The 13,337-nt window shown below is 46.9% G+C and overlaps 1 protein-coding gene across 1 annotated transcript in view; it reads right to left on the bottom strand.

The window, feature by feature from the left end:
• Dap (death associated protein) overlaps window positions 1-12,763 on the bottom strand; it is a 58,634-nt gene extending 45,871 nt beyond the window's left edge. Inside the window, exons 1-2 of the mRNA XM_074077733.1 lie at window positions 12,557-12,763; window positions 1,361-1,457 (exon numbers count right to left, since the gene is read on the bottom strand). Of these exons, the coding sequence (XP_073933834.1) occupies window positions 1,361-1,457; window positions 12,557-12,611 (152 nt within the window). The 5' untranslated portion in view covers window positions 12,612-12,763. The remainder of the gene's footprint in view (window positions 1-1,360; window positions 1,458-12,556) is intronic.
• Window positions 12,764-13,337: the final 574 nt, after the last annotated feature.

The following is a 13,337-nucleotide window of genomic DNA, read 5'->3' as shown; positions in this document are numbered from 1 at the left end:
CTGGCTAGCTCTGGACCTCACCAGAGCTGCACTTAATTTCCTCCTGTACTGGGAAGGTGCATGATGGGGGTCAGGCATGGTCCCTGTGGGGTTGTTTCCTCTTGTGCACCTTGGAGAGGATGCCACCCACCATTAGCACTGCTGGTGTGAAATGAAGTCAAACCACGTGCCTAGGCCACAGAAATAAGGGCTCTCTTCTGCCTACATCCTCCTTTCCTATCCATCCTTGCTCTTCTTCCCTGGCTTAGACACTGTCGAGAGACAAGTTATGAGCAGAAAACTTCCTGTTCCTGTTCTTCCATGTGGACACACTCATAGCAGAGTGTGTACTTATGGTGACTGCATGTATGATAAGGTCATCCACAATGAGTGAGTTCCTTGAGCCAAACTTTGAAATCAGAACTGCCAAGAAAAGTAGGTGTCAAAGAGAGAGTGTCCAGGATCAAGAGAGCGGAGGCAGAGATGTCACTTAAAGTCACTTGGTCACCAACAAGGGCTAACCTTGCTGATTCTAGATGTGTTTGAAACATTTCTTAACTCAAGGCCAAGCAGAGGTGGCTCACGCCTGTAATCCCAGCAACTTGGGAGGTAGAGATAGGAGGATCTCAGTTTGAGGCCAGCTGGGGCAAATAGTTAATGAAAACCTATCTCAAAGAACAAGCCAGGTGTGGTGGTACACATCTGTAATCCCAACTATGCAGCTCTAATTCCAGCAACTTGGGAGGCAGAGATAGGACGATCTTAGTTTGAAACCAGCTGGGGCAAGTAGTTAATGAGAACCTGTCTCAAAGAAGAAGCCTGATGTGGTGGTGCACATGTGTAATGCCAATAATGCAGAAGGCAGACGTAGGAAGATTATGGTACAAAGCTAGTGCCAGGCAAAAGTGAGTGACTATCTGAAAAATAACTAAAGCAAAAAGGGCTAGAGGCATGGCTCAAGAATTTTTCTGTTTTTTCCACTTTGGTGGTCTGGCCTGTGGTGAGAGGGTGCAGCTGGTGTGCCCTGCCAGAAATCCAGGGTTTATGGTAAGCTACACCAGGGTGTGTCCTACTCAGCACAGCTCCCTGGCTCCTGGGAAGGAGTTAGCCCTGACTACACCAGGGCACAGGGCGCACGTGGAGGCAGGCCTGTGCCCACCAACCCAAGCACACCTCCTCAGGTAGTGCGGTGGCCCAAGCAGGGATGGCAGGCTGCTGTCTGGGAAGAGGGTGTGCTTTAGGTACTGTGGCTCCCACCTGCCTCAGCCCAAAACCCTGCCTCACTGACAGGGATAGGAAAAACAACAGCATCCTGCAAACGTTAACGTTTAACCAAGTGAGGTCATTTGCAGTTTGCTCAACATTCACCGACTTCTCCTACCTGGGGCTTTCCCATTCTTGGTCGTCCTTGTCCTTCTCTTCTTTAGTGTCTCCAGCATGGGGGTGTTTCTGCACAATTCGCATCCCACCAGCTTTCACTGAAATGAAAACAAAGGTGGGTATGATTAGGTGAAAGTGGAAGTGTCTATGCATCAAAGGGGACCTGCTGGACAGCAGGTTGCCCCATGGCCACAAGTCAGTCTGGAGAACTTGGCAGTGACAATCATTAACTGGGAAGGGGAGGGTGACGGGGAGGAGACACACTGGGACTGCACTCAGTGCTGTCTCTCTCTCCACATCTTTTAGGAACTTCTGTATGTTTACCTCACAAGTATTTTGCTAAGCTGAGTGAGGTAACCACAGCACAAAGCATGTGAAGTGGCTGCTTGCTTAGGTTCTGCACATCTTCTTGACCACAAGGAGGGCCACTTAGACCCTGCCCAGTGATGTTTATTTCCTCAAATGACAGTGATGGTTTTAACGGGATTACATAATCACGGATGACACAGGACAGCCACGGTCAGTCACAGAGCCCAGCCAGGAACAACTAAGGTATCAGAGCAGTCCTTCCCAAACTGTTGTGAAACCCACCGTTACTAGACGTTAATTCCTTTTTTACAAACAGCTTTATTGAGATACATGGGCAATACACTTCACCCCTTAAGCTGTGGGATGCAGTGGTTTGGAGTGTATTCAGTTAGGCTACCAACACAACAATCAGCTTTCCTCACCCCACGTGGAAGTCTCACAGCCATGAGCCGTCATCACCGGTCCACCCCTCCTCTGGCTCCTGGCAGCCGGTGATTTGGATTTGGCTATTCTGGACATTTAGGGTACAAATGTAATCGTGGCAAGTGGCCAGTTTCGCAGGGAATGTTTTGAAGGTTCACCTTTGCTGCGGCGTGTATCAGGACTCCATCCCTTCTTCCTGGCAGATATACCCCATGCAGGGACACAGCGTGTTGTATTCAGCCTCTTATCAGGTGCTGGGTGTCTGGGTTGTTTCCACTTTCCAGCTGTTATGAGCCCTGCGTCTCCGAGCGGTCACACAACTTCTGTGCGTGCATGTTTCCATTTTCATGGGTACATACTAGGAATGGAGTGGCTGGGCCAAATTGTGACTCTACTTCCCCTTTTGAGGAACTGCCAGACTGCTTTAAATGGTGCTGAGGCACCATTTTACATTCCCACCATTATTAGGGCTCTAATTTCTGCACATGTGCACCCACATTTGTTATTGTATCTCCATCACCGACTGACTGATTGCTTGATTGGTGGTGGTACTAGGGTTTAAACTTAGGGCTTCATGCTAGCTAGGTAGGCTCAAAACCACTTGAGCCATGCCCAGCCCTTTTTGCTTTAGTTATTTCTCAGATAGGGTCTCACGTTTTTCCCTGGAGTGGTCTGGACCTTGATCCTCCTCCTTACATCTCTCATGTAGCTGGGATAACAGGCATGTAATGCCATGCCCAGTTTTTGTTGTTGCTGAGATAGAAACTTGTCAACTTTTTGTCTGCGCTGACTTCGAACTGTGATTTTCCCCATCTCTGCCCACCAAGTAGCTGAAATTATAGGCATGAGTCACCACAGCCAGTCCCTTGTATCTTCTTTTAATTGTAGCTATCTTAGTACATACAAAGTGGGATCTAGCTGTAGTTTGAGTTGCATTTGCCTGATGGTTAATATGACGGAACAGAGTGGGGCATGGGGATTCCAGGATCTCCCGAGTATAGGAAATGCCAGGCTGAGTAAAATCGAATGAGTTTCAAGAGAAACTTTTATGGGCCTTTCAGGTACTGACCTGGTGAAGCTTTATGAGGGCCAGAGTATGTAGTCTTGCCCAGATATATTGACGACAGACTTTTTTCCCCCAGTAACATTGGTTATCATCACTTAGCACCACAGTGTTCCATAGGGTAGTATGGAAACACTGGCCCTACATCCAAAAAGATGGTCTTACTTGGCAATGTGGAGCTGAAGTTCTCTGAAGAAGCTGCACCTATATTCAAAATCCTGCAGACTGGCCATGATTGCGGAGAGATAGAAATTGCAGGTCAAGAGCCAGAGTCATGGTGGGTTATCTGAGGCAGTTTAACAGGCATTTACTTTTGACCTTTGTATCTGACCTAACGCTCTCGTGACTATTAAGTAAAGCTCTCAGAATGTATTGCTAAGCTTAACAGGGCTCTAGCCTTCAATGACTCTCAAGGTAAGACTGCTCTAAGAATATCTGAAACCTACAGGAAAGATTTCCCACTTTGCTGTAGCCTGCCTACCTGATGCCCCCACTGTGCATTTGTTAAATGTATTGATTTATGACTTTCTTTGTAACCTCTTTCACATCAGAATGTCATTCAGGGTCACTTGAATCTGGGTCCCCGGGCCAAGGCCACTCATCTTTGGCTCAGAATAAACTATTTTCTTGTTTCCTGTAAAGCATAGCCATTATTTTATGTCAACAGGGCTCACCAGCACACTGCTTCATCTGCAGAAAGGCAACATATCTCCTGGGATGGTGACATTTAAATGAAGTAAGCAGTGTTGGAGGAGTCCTGGCACAGCAAGTGCTTGATGGAAAGGACAGCCTTTCTGTGGCACTCATTCGCCCCCAGGTTCCTGGTGCAGCATCTCACCAAACCCCATCCTCACCTCCTCAAGATAGCTATGGCACCTTCTACCACAATAGAGCCTGCATCCCAGGGTACAGTCAACTCATCTCTGATGTTCCAAATCTGCTTGGAACCTGCTGAGTCACAAAGTCCAGCACAAGCTTATGATGCTGAAGAATAGGAAGGCAAATGTGAAAGGTCACCTCAGGCTCACACACTTCAACTTTATTAGCCTTCAATTTCTCTGAGAAACACTGCCAACTCCAGACCTCAGGAAGACAAACATGCTGACTTGTCAGGGCCAACAGCACCCTAGCAGCTATTCAAAACAGGGGGCAAGGAAGTTAAAGGCTGTGTTTAGACACTGTGCCTATGGTCTGGGTTTAGAACTAAAAGCTCCCTCCGCTCCTACCTCTTCTTTCAATGTGCAGGGGACATCCTACGTTAGAAAGAGAATAGGATCCTGTTCACAGTGACTTCTCAAAAGTCTGTTTTTTATCCAGCAATTGTTTTCAGTCATCTTACTTTTCATTTCCAGAGCTTATATTTTTGTCTACACTTCATCAGGTCTTTATTTGATGAGGTCCTCTCCTTTTGTCATGTTTTTAATTATACATATAATCCTTTTAGTTACATTCATCTGATAGCTTACGTCAGATTACTTTGCTATCTGATGTCCTTTCGAGTGTACTCCTGCTGTTTGTCTCTGTCTGCTGACTCTTGTTCCTGTGCTGGGTGATTGTGGGTTATGCACTTCACTGGCCTTATTAGTTAGGGTGTATCCTAATCCAATCAAATTGTTGTACTTATAAGAAGAGGAAGAAACATAGTGCTGCACAAGCGTGGAAAAATGGCCAAGTTAGTTCTCAGTGAGAAAGAGGCCAACCCCAGACCATTTGGGGTTGCAGGTCATCCGCAAGCCAGAGAGAAAGCAGCCTTAGGAGAAAAAAGCCCTGCCAACATCTTGATCTTGGACTTTCAGTCTCCAGACCATGAGAAAGAATGTCTGTTGTTTGAGCTAATTGTGGTATTCTGTTATGGCAGCCCTGGTAAACTAATACAGATGCCCATTTAAAAATGATCTCTGAATCATTTCAACTTGGCAGACAGAAAACTTTTACACTGTAACTCACAGATGTGTTCTATAAACTGACTAAAAGTAAAACAAGCTGTGTAACTAACTACAAAGAAAACTGGTAATGAATGTCAAGGTAACATTTGAAATGATCAAGTCTCCAGAAGTTCTTGTGGAGCAGCCTGTCCACTCCTCTATTGAAATAAGTACAGTGTCAGGGATTAGTCACCCAGCATTCATACTTGCTTTTAATTCAGTTTCTAAAAACAATTAACTTCCCTAATCCCTCTCAGTATGTTTGGTGATTAATGCAGCAATAAAAAGTGGCAGTAATAATAACTCAAGGCAGAGACAGATTCATTTTAACTTGCAACACTGCCAAAAACATGACAGCACATGTTTATTGTGATTGTTGTATCATTGTCTCCAGAACTTTCTATTCATAAAACTACAATGGCAAAATCTTTTTGTCAGAAATCTCTGGATTATGTGTAAATCTGGAGACATTATATAAAAGAACTCAGATTTCTGTTGTGGTGGTGGTTGTTCAAATGAGAGCTTCAAGTTAAAAGAAACAAGGTTCTTTTTGCTATGCAGAGCTTAAGGGCTAGATCCTGAGCCAGAGCATTGGGTTCAAATCCCAGCTTCGCCTGTGTGCATGCATGCATGTGTGCATGTGCAAATGTGTGCCTGAGCAAGCTTCTGAAGCTGTGACTCAGGGTCTGTGATAGCCAAGGACTAAGTGAGTTAGCACCCTGAAACATCTCCCACAGGGCCTGGCACACAGAACATGCTCAACTGTTAGTCTCTAAAACTTAGAACTTACTGCTTAGAAATCTTCACTGTACTGCAATCCTTGGTGCTTGAATGCATCCTCACTGCAGAGATGACAGCTAAGAATGGTTGCCTACTGTGGTGCTGATATGTGGCCAGTGTCACCAGAAGTCTCATCACTACTTTACCACAGCTTCAAAGAACCCCGGATCTTTGATAATTCTGCCACTTCTGCTCTTCACTATTACACTGTGTCAGGCACTGCCAGGACGTCCATGCACTGTTCCACTTCACAGTCGCGCTGTGGGATAGGGCCTGAGGCACAAAGGGCAAAGCCAGTTGTTCCTAGGGCACAGCCCGCAAGTGGCACAGCTGGATCTACCCAGGCAGTTCTGTACCCTTAAGCACATGCAGACCTCTCCTTGCTGGGACTTCTTCCAAGAAGCAGAGTGTGGAGGCTCCTCAGTGTGACATAAAGTAATAGATAAGTCTTGGCTATCATATCACTTCTGAGAAAGTACATTTGAAAGGCCAAGCTCTGTGCAGAGCAGCTTCCTTCTCAAATGGAAAGGGAATGGAGGTAGCTTTCGCTCTGTGAGCCATTGGCAGGGAAGTAAACGGAGGAGACAAGGGACCACCTGTGGTCCCTGGCCCAAGCTCAACTCAGCTGATGGGTGCCTGCCTGCGAGAGGGAGCCACTGGCAGCTTGCTATTAGTAATGCTCAACCGCAGGCTAGAAAAATCTACAGTGGAAAGATGAGGAGGAAGAAGGCTTTCAGGGGTCACTAGCCCCATGAGCCTGGGTGTGGGGTCTGCAGGGAGTGAGAAAGGGCTGGTAAAGCACACAAATGTCCCCAACTGTGGGTACTGGAGCATGACTTGCAAGGGTAGCTACCTCTGTTCTGTGTAAGAGTTACTGAAATGTTGCTCAAAGGGATGCTAATCCGCCTTCAAAGATGAAAGGTTCTGAGGCTTGTTCCAGTGGGAAGAACAAAAGAAAGCAAAACAGAAAGCAACCAGTGTGCTGTAGGACAGGATTAAACGTAATGATCCCAGGTGGAGGACTGGAGTGGCAGGTAAACAAAGGGAAATGCAATTGGAGCTCCCCTGGGATGTGTGAGATTAGGAGGGGAGGGCAGAACTTCCTGAAAGGACTAGGGAGAGGAAATGCAGTCTATATTGGTTAAGAGAAATGTCTCTACCAGGAGAGAGGAGAAATACTTGTCAAGCAAAGGGACCCCAGTTAATGGAAGCTCATGCACATGAGGGCAGAAGACCTATAAGGAGAAGGTAGAGGATAAAAGGGGAGAGGCAGCGAGAGCGTGAGTAGTGAGTGGGTGCTGACATCTGCTTGGATACAATGGGGGATCACGATAAACACCCTGCCACCAGACTGTGGGGTCCGGACAGTGGCTTTCTGGTATGTACACACAGATGGAAGTAATGGCTTCATCCTTAAGGAATCAGAGGAAGAAAGAAGGATACTACTACTCGCACTTAGAATCAAAGACTGAGAAAGTGCTAACAAACTTAACCATTGAGAACAACTCCTTTCACTTTCCATAGGTGGTGGTGAAGGTCAAAGACATGATATGACATCTAGGGCCAAGGAGCTTTGACTCAGAACTATCTATAAAGGTCAGGTCTGTCTTTCACAGCACTGTGTGACCCACTGGCAATACAACTTTGACACAAAGGACAAAGTGGGTAGGCACTCTGTTGGGCAGATGACTGGGTCTCCTTCCAACTGAGGAGTGGTGGTGGGAGAAGCCATCCAGATAGCTTGGAGTGTAGGGAGCGAAGATGAGGCTGAGAAGTCCAGGGGAAGTGGGATTGGTTTCCTGGAAGTACATGGGAGACACCTGTCACAGGGGAGTGGTGGCTGAGGTGGGTATTGGTTAGGTGTTTGCCAGTCTCACTCCCAGACTCCCTTGCAATTGGGTTGCTATCATTTAACTGGGTTCTGGGCGACAATGTGGGGAAAGTGACTGTAGGCAGCATAACGTCCTACCCCCTGGGCCTTGTGAATGCACTCTATGGCAAGGGGTTTGCAGGTGGAATTAGGGTGCTAATCAAATGGCTCTTAATTAAGGGATTCTGGATTATCCAGAATGTGAAACAGGGAGGCAGATGTGGAAAGGACATAAGCAGTCACTGAAAATGGAGGAAGGGACCATAAGCCAAGGCATGTGGGTGGCCTCTAGTACTAGAAAAGGCAAGGAAACAGATTCTTCCCTAGAGCCTCCAGAAGGAACCGGCTCTGAAACACTTTGACTTTAGTGTAGTGAGACCTATTTTGGACTTTTTACATCCAGAACTATGATAATAAAGAACTGAATTGCTTTGTACTTTTTAAAAAAAGCAAAGTGATCTACTTCCCATTTCACCTTAAGCAAATACAGTCACATGTAGAGTGATTTTAAGTTTATAGTAGTTTCAAATCATGAAGTTCATTGTAATTTGCAACAGTAGTCATAGAAGCTAGTGAGCACAACAAAGCATGACACTTGCAGGCCCACCACACAGCCCCCAACTCAGACCCACTCATCCTCTCTGCAACAGTCATAACTGAAATGGCAGCGTCTCCCAGCAGAAGGGGTCTGGACAGGTCTCTAGATTGCTCCTTGTGGGAAGGTTGTACAGGAGAAAAATAAATCTTCAGTTGCTCAGTTTACTTACTGTACTTAACCTAGTACTTTTAAAAAAGTAAACAAATAATCTGTATACAAACAAAAAGATTTCTTAAGTTGGGAAGGGGAAAATGTTCACAAACCCAAGTCAGAACACCCAGGGCATCAGCTGAAATGCCAAAGACATACACAGAAGATGTGAGAAGGGGAAGATAACCAAAAAAGACACAGTAACTAAAGGGTCTTTTACTCCTTGCATGCTGGAGGCAAGAGCAGATCTGTACTTGAGGACTTGAACCTGTGATCGGTGACTGAGATGAGAACATGACTAGATACTTAATGCAATAAAAGACAAATGTGTCTTCCATTTGTACCAACAGAATGGTCTAGATTAGCTGAAAAACTTCCCGCAGGAAGACAAGTCAGGGAGAATTATCACCCATCACCTTTTAAATACGTCCTTAATTCACATCCAATTAATGTAACAGAGAATTGAATTATTTGGTTTACTAAAAATAGCAAAATTTCCCATTTTACTTTAAATAAATATGGTCATGCTTGTATTTCATTTGACGAGGTTCTACAAGTCTACTTTTCAATGTACAAAACATAAACTACATAAAATTAGTAACATTCAGCACAGTCACAGATTAGAATTCAGACATCACTGAGACTGGTTTTGGCCCCCCTAGGAAATGAGTGTGTGTTTTGGGGCGGAGGGGGTGGTGTGGCTAACGAGTCAGCAACCTGTATTTACCAAAGAGATTCTACCCACATCACTGCCAAAACTCATGGAGACGGGCAGGAATGAGTACTAGTGTGGTTTGTAATTGTGTTCGCCTTCTGCTGTGGAATGCTATTATGTTAGGTGGAACAAAGAATCTCTCTAGTTCTAATTTGCTACTCTAGTTTTGCAACTCATAAAACAAGTAGCCTAATTCCATTTCTCTGCAGATTATTTTGTAGTGGACAGCAATGGTGGATCTGAAATTAAGAATGGATTACTTTAAGGAAGACATTTGCAGAACGTGATGCAACCCATTCATCACTCATCCATAACAATACTTTGTATTTGCACAGCACCTTCCTTCCCACTCCTCAGAAGCCTTTACAAACTGCCTCAATAATCTCATGCTTTGGGAGGTAGCACCAGCAAGGGATGATTCTCTGTCAGGCTGCCAAGGGTCTAAGACACAAAGGCCCTTCGGGCTGGTCCCCTGGCAACTGGTGCAGAAGAGTGCAAACAGCTCAACCACTTTTTAAAATGGCACTGTGCTTAGTATCTGGATGAAGTGATTGCTAACTTAATAAAAGCACCAAGTTGTTACACTTTAACAAACTCTAGCAACTATTTTCACATTCTGCTACCTACACTGGCTATGGGACCACCCCCATCATTACTGCACTGGAAAGGGCTCAGAGCTGGGAAAGTTGCAGGCATAGCGGGAGGAAGTGAGAGGTGAGGAAAGTCCCCAAGGAAACTCACTCTGGAGCTTTTACTGAGCATCTTGTGCCAGTCACTGTGGCAGCACCTGGGGGGTCAAGATATCAGTAAGATGCAACCCTGGATGCCAGAATAGAGGCAGACAGGTGGAGTCAGTGCCATAGGAAAATGTGGGTGTTGTGGGAATGTACAGGAGGAGACCTGGTCCAGACAGCAATAAAGAGAAAACACAAAAGAACAGCAAGAGAGTCTCAGAAAAAGAATTTTATTATTTTTGATTGCAAATTTAAGCACAAGTTTGTTATCCAATTTAAGCACTTAATGAAAGCATTCCCAAAGTCCGGAAGGCAGTTATTTTGATTTATGAACAGTGCTCTTGGCTATTCTTGATGCTTATTTTATTATGGGTTTTTTTTTTTTTTTTAACATTTACTCTGCAGAAACGCCTACTCGCTGGCAATGCCAGACTAAACAAGAATACTGAACTTCCTGTGAAAAAGAGGTCTGTACACAGAGTCCTCTGCAGAGGGGGGAAATGATGCAACCAAGGGGCACTGCTGAGAACCATGGCCTACAAATGGCACCTTTCTAACATACACTTCTGGGCCCAGGGTGCCACGCCCTTCCTCTAACTCTGGCCAAGTCTTACTGGCCTTGGAAAATGCTGAGTGACAATGACAGATGTGCTAAGCACTACTGCTAGAGTTGGGCCCCACAGGCTAACAGACAAACCCTGATGTCCCTTGCCCTTACCTGTGGAATTAGCAACCCTGGGGCTTCTGTCTGCAGAGGAACAGATGGAGGCAATGGAGCAAGAGTTGCAGAGGCAAAAGCAGCCCCACCCTGTGACTTGCCCAGAGGAATATCTTCTGGCCCAAGCTCACATTTCACAGATGAGGAAACAGCAGCCTTAGAGAAATAAAGTAGCATGCCTAAAAACTTGGAACTCAAGAACTACACAGGCACAATAAGTTCCCTCCTCTCTCCTTAGGCATAAATAAGCTACTTATTTTGTGATTCAAAAGCTTACTTTATGGTCCAAAAAAATCAGAATCCTGCAGGAAATTTCTCCAAGGCAATTAATAATATGTACAGGTTATATCTCTGACCTTAAAAAACACCATATGGGTATGTATATATGCAATCTAATTACTGCTACATTGATTTGGTATCATTCCAACAGATCCACTTTAATTAACTCATTATTTGAGGAGAATGGACAGCCTGGGGCAGACAACTGCTCCAAAGGTCCTGGGGTGTCAGGCCTGTGATGAGTGTAATAAAAGAGTTGTTCCCTACAGTGACAGCCCAGATCTTCAGGTAGCTGGAAATGGATGGCTGCTGTAGGAATTAAAGGTCACAGTTATCCTAAAGAAGTTGCTTTGTGGGTGGTTTTGGTTTTTTAGTGCTAGGAACTGAACCCAGGGTTTTATGTGCTCTACTGCCACAGAGCTATGCCCCTAGCATCCCCCTTCCACACTTTTTTCACATCAACGCAACTAAAAGCTCCCACAGCATTTCTACTACTGTGGGACACTTTTCTAATACTCCATGCCTCCTAAGTCCTCAAGAGTCAAATCAGCCATTTTACACCCCACCACTGCTCAGAGGCTCGGTCACCAGTGAAACATATTCCTAGTCCGGAATACTTAAAGAGCTGCTGTTTCCTGTGATGAGGCAGAGAAGTGGTGTCCCACAGCTGGGGACAACAAATGGAGATTATGGGAATTTTTATTACAAGAAGATGGCACAAATGTGGCACAAAGAGAAGGCATGATCCCTTACGGTTTGCTACTAGAAGCCTAAGTTTATAGCATGAATGTGTGCAACTAGGAACTTAAGAGAACCTCACGCCTACATGTGACTTGGCTTCTGGGAGCCAAGGCCTCTGACCTATTCACCAGTGTCTTTCCATATGGACTGACTGCCATTAAAAAGCGCAGTAGAAATCAATGGACAAAGTGGAAAAAACAAACAGGAACTGTGGGTAGAGAGAGGAAGCAGTGGCGACAAACACGCAAGCTGCTTAAGATTCCTGTTTTCTAAAACAGATGGCTTTTTCCGGGGCTCAACTTCCTTGGCTCAGAAGTTTAGGGTTTGCACTAAAAAAAAAAAAAATACTGAGAAAAAGCTGGCTGTGAAAGAAAGCGGGAGTAAAAGAAGTCATACTGAGTGACTAATGATGAAAGTTATTTCCACTTCTTTGGTTCTTTTGTCAGTATGAAATGCTGTCATCCCACAATTAATCATCAAGATATTAAAAACACTCCCTTTAACTGTTTGTCTTTAAAGAGAAATCTGTACATTTCTCGGTAAATAATAGCCGCCGAAAGTTTTTTTAAGGTTGTGCAAGTGGCTTAGAGCCCTCTCATTTGCATGCGGCTCCCGCAGGTACGCTACGTGCCGCAAGCTGCACAAGAAGTCCGTCTTCGCGGGCGCGGGCCCGGTTTGTTTAAACTCCTCGGGGCGGGCGCGCCCGGGGCTGCGGGGGGCGCGGTGCGCGGTGCGGGGTGCGGGCTCCGGCGCGGCGCTCTGGACGCCCGCACTCACCTGCGCGCACCTGACCGCCCTGCGCACCGTCGTCTGCGCGCGCGGCCCCGGCCACTGGCCCACCGGGCCCTCCCCCGCCCGGCGCCCCCGAGAGAAAGTGGAAACGAGTCAGTACCGGCGGGCGGGTGTCCAGCTTTAGTCTCCAGTTTCCCTTCGGGAGGCGAAGACATGGTGCCACCGAGTTTCCGAGGGACTAGCCGGGGTAACGGCGGCGCGGCTGGCGGGCGACGCAGCAGAGGCGGGAATGCGCGCGTGAGTGAGGCGCGCGATGCGCGGGCACACGTACTGCCACCGCCACCGGGCAGGGGGCGTGGCACCCGGCGCCGACGTGGCGCGGCCCCGCCCACTCGCGTCGCTCGCGTTGACGCGATGACGTTATTGTGGGCGGTCCGCCCCGTAAACCTGGCACGCGCGCCCTGCGGAGCATGCGCAGTGAGCAGCGCCACGTTGGAAACTGCGGCAGCCGGCTGTGGGGAGCGAGGGCGGGGCGTTTGAGGTCAGAACAGACTGAGGGCCCAGGCTGGCAGGAGTGAAGAAGCGTCGTAGGAGGTTAAAGAGCGCCCTGCACAAGGACAGCTGCTTTCTCCGTGGAACCGCTCAGGCAGTTCCTCCAGACAGACGCGGAGGGGAGCTGAGTCGCACAGTGAGGTTCCCTGGGGGCCGAGGTGTCCCTGGAGGAAAGGGGCCGCCTGCTGAAAGTCCCCAGCCAGCCACACTTGCAGCTCCTAACGAAGAGCGCATTTGCAACTCCAGATAAGACGACTGGGCCTAGAGTGGGGATTTGTTCAGAGGAGATGCGAAGGGTGGAGCCTTCTCCCAGAAAGACAGCACTATGAAACCCGGGCAGCGTTGTAGGGTTGCATCTGCATCCCACTCTCTGCGGTCGTCTCCCTTCT

Source organism: Castor canadensis, chromosome 6, assembly GCF_047511655.1.
Source record: "Castor canadensis chromosome 6, mCasCan1.hap1v2, whole genome shotgun sequence".
Lineage (NCBI taxonomy): Eukaryota > Metazoa > Chordata > Mammalia > Rodentia > Castoridae > Castor > Castor canadensis.
Note: the sequence above shows the minus strand (reverse complement) of the source record. Positions and strands in the feature narration are given on the sequence as shown.